The sequence below is a fragment of the Acanthisitta chloris genome, unplaced genomic scaffold (assembly GCF_000695815.1).
Source record: "Acanthisitta chloris isolate BGI_N310 unplaced genomic scaffold, ASM69581v1 scaffold12496, whole genome shotgun sequence".
Taxonomy (NCBI): Eukaryota; Metazoa; Chordata; class Aves; order Passeriformes; family Acanthisittidae; genus Acanthisitta; species Acanthisitta chloris.
Genome location: NW_008679186.1, coordinates 95,196 through 103,310, shown reverse-complemented (window position 1 = coordinate 103,310; position 8,115 = coordinate 95,196). Strand labels below are relative to the sequence as shown.

The following is an 8,115-nucleotide window of genomic DNA, read 5'->3' as shown; positions in this document are numbered from 1 at the left end:
TCAATGCCTTGTCAATGCCTTGTCAATGCTTTGTCAATGCCTTGTCAATGCCTCCTGTATTACTTATCAAAGGAAGCAAGGGGAGAGCGAATTTTCTGCTGCCGTAACCTGATTTTACATTAACTTTTAATTCAAGCTAATTGAATGAGCGTTAACCGTTTAGAAGGAAGGAGATGTCTTTTCATTTGGCTCAGGGAATGACGGGGTGAAAGTTGTGGGTTAAAGCCATCAAAACGATAAAGAATAAGATAAAGAATATAAATAACATTAAAACCTATGTGGTTTATGCAAATAATGTTAATGTAAATGATATAAATATTAACACTACTTTGAAATGCATATCTATAAACAATATAAACTTAATCTCTTACTAACTAGAGGTAGGTGACTAAAGACTCACCAAGTTCACCAGGTAATTGTCCTGTGTTTGATTTTGCTGAGTTGTTCACAGCTTTAATGAAAGATCCATAAGGCCTAGGTGGTTATTACAGGATTGTCCCCATTTGATGAATTTGTTTGCTGGGCATATTACTTTTGATTTTGATTCCACCATTAAAAGCAAGGTGTAAATAATGTTCACCGTGGGCAAGAAAGGATATTGTTTCCAGTGTAGGGGGCAGAAGAAGCAGGTTCCAGGAATTCTCCCTTTGCTGTACCCCAGGCTCCTCTGCAATGAGCAGATGTTTCTTGGTTGACTCCAGTGGTCAGTGCCCACGGGAACAACCAATGCTGGGTGCTGAAAAGCTCCTCCTTTCCTTCTCTACCTAGGAATGACTGTTTTAAAAACAGTTAACATTGTATGAATTATATGTACGTGCAAAAAAAAAAAAGGATATATTGCAAAAATTTGTTATAATGTAATTTTTTCCTCATTGTTTTTCCCTTTCTGTGTTAGTGAGAAGTGAATGTTATCCTTTGATAAACCCCTTCTGGCATGAGAATGCAAACATCACCGATTCACACAGACAGCTTTTATGTGAGTAGCATTTCTATTGTTTTTATATTCCCATCCACTCTTCCCTCCCTCCTTGGCCACTTACAAGGACTCATTTCTGATTCAGAGCAGGAACTCGCTGAGATAGTGTTTTGCCTCTGCTGCTGTACAATATCTGTCACTGCCTGTGGTCTTTAAGTGCGTTTTCTGTTGAAATAACCATTTATTTGATGTCAAGTTCAGCTAATTTCTTCCAAAGGACCAAAGCCTTTCTGACTGGAATGGCAGAGGAAGGTACACAGTTGTTATAAATAAAAGGCAAAAATGGTCAAAATCACTGCAAAGGAGTTTGATCACTGAAAATGCTTAAGCACACATTGAAACTGATCTTTAAGACAGCTACTTTTCTACCCTTTCAGTGGGATTCCTTGCACTGATACAAGACTGTATGTGAGAATCTAAGAAACTAAATCAATGACTAAAACAAGTGTTCAAACTCTTTGAAGAACATAGTGTTCCAAAACATTAAGTTTCTCTCTGTGTTGGTTGGTATTTGTTTCTTTTTCTTTAGGTTAATTTGTCAATGTCAGAATGTTTTAAAGAAGTTCAGACTGAACATTTTCAAGTCCTTCTGGGCGTCTCCTCAAAGATGATGTAGCTTCTTTGCATCATATTCTGCACCATCCTTTTCTCATACATGATGTGTATGGGCTTGATTTATATACTTTCTTTTAAATTTACTTACCTCTCCTCTCTGCCTCTGCCTGTTTCCCCCTCGCATGCAGAATATATGTGTTTGTCCTGTGCCTTAAAATGGGAATCTCTCCCTCAAAACCAGCCATTCTCTGAACAATTCTCAGAGAGGCTTAGTGTGTCTTTAGTCTGTTGGAGCAGCATCTCATGATACAGCTGAAAGCGCAGCACATATGGCAAAGGAAGACTGATGCTGATGGGGCTGTGTCACAGCTGGAACTGGGAAGCTAAAGTAGAAGTAAGATCCCGGTGGGCTACTGAAGCAGCCAAGTAAACATATTGACAAGTCCAAGACTAACAGCCCAGGTTGTTTCTCTGTGCTTTCAAATAGAAAGGTGCCACTTGTTTAATCTTCCTTGCTCAAGACAGAGAGCCTTAGATGCTTGATGTTGCTGGAAACAATTGGTTAGCCTTGAGAAGAAGCAGCTCAGGGGTGACCTCATGGCTCTCTACAACTCCCTGACAGTGGTTGGAGAGAGGTGGGGGATGTCTCTCCTGCCATGGCTGTAGGGAGAGGACTAGAGGGAATGGCCTTGAGCTGAGCCAGGGCAGAGTCAGATGAAATGTCAGGAAAAATGTTTTCCCTCTTAGGGTGTTCAGGCACTGGAATATTGCCCAGGGAGGTGGTGGAGTCACCATCCCTGGAAGTGTTTAGGAGGTGTCTGGGTCTGACACTGGAGAACATGGTTTAGGGTTTAGGGGTTAGAGCAGTGACAGGTTAATGGTTGGACTTGATAATCTTAGAGGTCTCCTCCAACCTTGTTGATTCTATGATTCTAAGAGAGAAATCAGAAAGCAACACACTGCACTGCAGAGCTGGGGCTGGTGGTATGAAAAATAATGTGATACGAACTGCTGTTCTTTCTCACTGTCTGCCTGACACACAAACCATCTGCATTAGGTATCTAGAAAGTATGATTAAGCCTCTGACAATCCTGACTTTTTGTTGGTTACATGAACATCGTGGCCAGTGATTGATTTCCTTTTACAAGTCCATTTTTAATGCTCTCCTCTATTTTTGAGCCATCCAGAAATGAGCAGTTAATGGATGTGGTTTTCACATATATATGGCTGGAAGAAAATGTTTTTCCTGTCATAAACCCACGACTGGAGTGTGCAGCTGCCCATGCACAACTGCTGAAGTATTGTCCCCAGAGTATTTGTGGGTTTTTTTCTTTTTTTAGATATCTTTGTAACTGGAACCCTGAGTCTGCAGGCAAGTTAGTGCTTCCTGCAGGGAAACAATCTTTGCAGCAGAGGCAGTTACTGATACCTTAGTTGTTTGAATGTAACAGCTGCCTTGGTTTCTTCCTCAACAAAATTAGTTTAACAGTACAGATAAACTTGTCTGGATTTCCTTACAGCATGTGGAGCCTGTAGCAGTCACTAAACAGCTGCTTTCACACTTTGCCCTACTCCTCATTATCCTGCTTCATTTTTACTGAGTTCTAGTTTATAATGTTATAAAGAATTCTCTATTCTTTGGCTGCCATGACATTTTTTCCTAAGGGATTTACAGTTCTATGCAATTTTTCTTTTGGTTTTAAGTTATCAGAGGGAAACAGCTAGGGCTGGAATATCTCACAAGAGCCACTTCAGAGGCCAAGTGAAACAAAGCTCAAATGATGTACATAGAAATTCTAGCTTGGTTGATCTGGTAGGTTCGTACCCAAATGGATCTGCTTTGTTTCTGAGCAACAGTGTACTGTGTCTTCAGAGAGGTTCCAGTGAACATCTGCTTTGGTACTTACAGTAGATATTACAGTAAATATATAGAGATCTGAGATAGCTTCAGCATCACTGCAGCAGCTGAGACCTAATGAGGGACAACTTCTGATGGATGTTCTCATTTTCAAATGCATTGGTGCTATAGCAATAGAATGTGAACCACAGTGTGTCACTTATGTTCATCATTCTGCCCATTCCTAGGCTTGAAGTTTTTTTCTCAGTGCCACCTGTTCCAAGTCTAGCATCATTTTATTTCTACTGTCTGCAATTTGTCTTCCAGTTTAGCTCAGAGACTTGTTGCATGAAAAAAGCACCAAGCCAAAATGCGTAACACCCAGACCAGAGCCTGGTTAATTATCCTGGAGAACCCTAACCCTAATTCTCATCCATTGCCTTTTCTCTGTTGAACAGGAGGAAATCTGGACCTTCATGTCCCTGGGTTCCAAGCCTGGTGTCTGGAGCATATGGTTAGGGGTATTAGCAGTGTGACAGGTGAATGGTTGGACTTGATGATCTGAACGTTCTTTTTCAACCTTGATGATTCTTTGATTCTAAGCCCAGAAGCCTCACATTTAGCCACAGAAGTTCTTTTCAGTTGTTCATTGGTTTTCCAAGTTGTTTCCTTCCTTGCAAGCAGGTCAGGCATTCTCTGTGTACTGTTCTTTCTTGGCTTTGCCAAGTCTTTCCAGAGCAGCCCCATTGGTTTCAGCACATGCCAGTGTTCTGTTTCAGCTAGAGGCTTTTGTCTTTCTAACTGGCTGTTTAGTAACTGCTGGGTAAGAGAAACAGGCCCTTAATTAAGCTCTTCTGAGCTGCTGCCATTTGGAGTATTTTTGATGAGGTGACTATTATAGATTTCTAGAGTCTATTTGCCATTATAAGCTGTGCAAACAAATCCAAAGTTAGTTTGAAGCAATTAAGCTCCAGCATGTTAACAGGAGATGATTAACAAAACTGCTAGGCTTGCAGTTGGTTACTTCTGACACCCTTCAATTTTTCTAGTTCCTTCCACAGATTTCTCTTTCAAACGACTCATCAGCAACTGTGTTGGGTGGTAATTTAGAGATGCCTGCCAAATTCTCAGCTCTGGACACACACTGCAGATGTCATCCTTACAGACATTTGGGCAGACCTCTAGTAAAACAGCCTTGGCTAGGCCATGCAAAACTTCATTATCTCAGATTGAGCAATTGAGTTCTTTGTTGCTACAAAAACACTGGAGTGTTTTTTTAAATGTCCATCAGTTGGTTTCCATATTTCCAAGATCAAACTCCTATTAAACCTCTTTCATGTTGGACTGACAGGGAACTCAGGCATTGAGAAACAGATGTGGGAAACTCTATTCTGTTTTACAGGAAAGTGCACATACTTCTTCTTGTGCAAAATGGTTAGGTTGGTGGTTTGTGTTTTTTTTTCAATACTAGATTAATTTCATCAATATGAAGACAGTTATATCTATAATACCTGAAGCATAAATGTGTATTTGAACATAAACTAAAAAACCCACTAAAATGACTGCAAAATTAATGTTTTAACTTCTTTCACAGATGATTATTGAAGACAGAAACACAGTAAAGATATTTTAAGTCATGTTCTTCTATAAACTAATTCTGTTCCTCTAATCAAGGAATATAATGGCATAATATCATATGCCAGATGGCATGAATTCGGATTCCTGAGTGGTTTCCATGGCAGCATTTTAGAATAAGTTTCCCAGGCAGTTGCAGATTTCATAGGACAAATGGGTATTAGGTATTGAAGTAGAACACGAGATAATAAAAGTGCTGTTTGACCAAATACAATCCATTAAATATTTGATTTTTAAAAAGCTGCAGGTGATTAATGAGAAATGTGATTCCAGCTGTGTGTAAGAAAAGTAAGGCTCTGTCGCTGTGAAATTTGTGGGTTTCAGCTGAGATAGCCCTAAAACCTGTGTTTTCACTGAAGAGGGCATAAAAATCATAATTATTCTGGAGTTGCATGCAGCTGTCACAAATCATTAGCATAACCTATGACTGTCCCCAGGATGCTTTGCTATGGGTTTGTTTTCCCTTTCCTCAACAAGGTTACATTCAGAGCCTTATCTTCTTCACCCTCACGTGTCCTGGCTCAGGTTGCAGTAGCTTCAGAAGCTGAAATCACATCAGGACAAAGAAAATCAAAGAAACAGCAGCTGTTAGTGTTCCTGTCCTGAGGTGTAGTTTGCTAGCAGCTACTTTGAGTAGTGAGGGAGAGGTGGAATACCACAAGGCATAGAGCCACTGCTGAGCTTGTTTATGTTTCCTCCCTCCCCACAAAGCGTAGACCTCTTCAGAACATGAATTTTAGGTTTTCTTCATAATTCTGCACTTTAGTTTGAAATAAATTGATACTGGAATTGTTTTTTTGTTGTTGTTATCCTAGAAAAGATTGGGTTGAATGCTGAGGATAGATTGCACGAGAGGGAACAATTGCACAAAGATAGTTTACGATGGTAAAAACACTGTGATATGAAAAAATACATAGCAACCCTCTGTTTACACAGCTATTAAAATGTTATAGGGATCAAGAAAGACAAATGTAAAACATTTAGCATGGGAGGAAGCAAGCAGGATAGGTTAATGTACTTAGTGAAGCTGCTGTAGAAAACAATGACAGACAGAATCAGAGCTGGATGGGCAAATTTACCTCTAGTTGATGGTCAGCTGCAACAAAGGAAAAGGTCAACAATTTGCTAGATCAGTTCAGCAGAGGACAAGTGACAGAAGAGAAAGTGTTTAATCAAAGCATTGCTGGATCTCCCCATGCAGGTAGAACTGTGCCACTCACCACGAGCTGTGAGATTCAGATAACCAGGGCTACCCTTTATTCAGGTTATCAGTGCCTACCTGGTATGCAGTGCCTCACCTGTTACCCAGCTAGGCTTAACATCTGACAACAGCTTAATTGTTTCCATATTTGTCTATATGGACATATCCTTTATATTTGAGGTCTCTGAAACACAGGCTGTGATTCTGTGAGGGTTTGCTGTGTGTGTTACCTCTTCCTCCATAGTACATACTTGTCCTGCCAGCTTAAACTGAAAACACAAGAGGTTGTCCAATCTCTTGTTCATGCAGCACAGAATAAAGCTTTGGTCCCAATCAGGGGCTCTGCACTTAAAAATTAGTAGTACAACCATTGACACCCTAATACAAATATTAATGTTCTTCATTTTTCTTCAGACATGCATGGAACATTTGTCATCCTGATGCCCCTCAGCCTGATACTGATGATTTTTGGAGGAATGACTGGATTCATCAGTATACTTGCCAGGGCCTACCTACTGCTTCTAATGACTGGACTGCTTTTTCTTTTTGGAGGTACTATATCAAACACCTTGCATAACCTTTTGAAACAATGACAGATCATATCTGGGAAACATCACAGAGGAGTTTGCTCCCACAATAATGTTGGTGTTCATTCACTTGGTGTCTGCTCAGCTCCTGGTGGGATTCTGGATAGGCAAATGATCACACACAGCCATATGTCCTTGTGGAGGGAGTCACCCTTTGAACACTGTGTTTGCTGTGCCCATGAGCACAAAGCATTTAATACCTTCTCAGCACAGTGCTCAAATTCTTTACTGACAGGGTAATGGAGTAATGGAACAGTGACTTTGGAATTACTAAATCATGGGTTTGATAACCTTGTACAGATCTCACAGCTATTATGAAAACTAACATTTTTTTCAAAGGCATTTGCACTGAGTTCTTTTTGGGTTAGCTTCACTGCTAGTTTTGAACTAGAGTGGTGTCCCCAAACTATGGATCACAAAAGGAAACCACAAATCAACCTCAACTAGATTTCAGAGATAAACTGGAAATCTGGCCAGGGAAGGATAGGCAGGAGTGACAGAGAATCACTAAGCCATATCCTATTGATTGCTTTTCATTTCTGGAGTGATTACTAACTAGCTGAATATGTTTCTGTTTCTCAGCTCTCGTGACACTTACTGGGATCAGTGTCTATATTGCATACTCAGCTGCTGCCTTTGAAGAAGCTGTCTGCCTCCTGAAGAGCAAGGACCTCTTGGTAGAAGTTGATATCAGGTTTGGCTGGTCACTGGCACTAGTCTGGATCTCCTTTGTGACTGAAGTGCTCACAGGGGCTGTGTTCCTCCTGGCAGCAAGAGTGGTGGGGCTGAAACGGCAGCATGAACAGGCATTATGAACAACAGGTATCTTTGCAACAACAGAACCCTGAAGACCCTAATGATTTGGATTGCTTGGTCCATCTGGTCACTAGGGGTAATAAAAGTGGCAAGGCTGAGTATCTTGTCAGCTGCTGTAAACCTTTTTTCTCACAGTTGGCTATAAAACACAAAGACTCTGATAAATCAGTAAAACACTTGAACTGTTGTCACTAAGGAAACACTTGTGACTTTAGAAGAAAGTACATTGCAATGTTAGTGTTTCCAGAATCGTTTCAGCTGGCAGCTCATAAGACATCTCCATTCATTGCTTAGAACACTGCAGATTTCTTGCTTTCTTTTGTCTTTTCTGCTGTCTCAGCAAAGTGCCCCAGAGTACACTGCAGAACACTTTTTTTGTTTGTCCTCTGAGACTCCTGAGAAGGACATGGACCTGTTGCAGCAAGTCCAGAGGAGGCCATGAAGATGCTCTGAGGGCTGAAGCACCTCTGCTATGGAGACAGGCTGAGAGAGCCTGGAGAAGAGAAGG

General features: G+C 40.8%; 1 protein-coding gene across 1 annotated transcript in view; it reads left to right on the top strand.

Moving 5' to 3' along the window:
* TMEM114 (transmembrane protein 114) overlaps positions 1-7,606 on the top strand; it is an 8,027-nt gene extending 421 nt beyond the window's left edge. The window contains exons 2-4 of the mRNA XM_009077204.1: positions 896-976; positions 6,619-6,756; positions 7,374-7,606. Of these exons, the coding sequence (XP_009075452.1) occupies positions 896-976; positions 6,619-6,756; positions 7,374-7,606 (452 nt within the window). The remainder of the gene's footprint in view (positions 1-895; positions 977-6,618; positions 6,757-7,373) is intronic.
* The last annotated feature ends 509 nt before the right edge of the window (positions 7,607-8,115 follow it).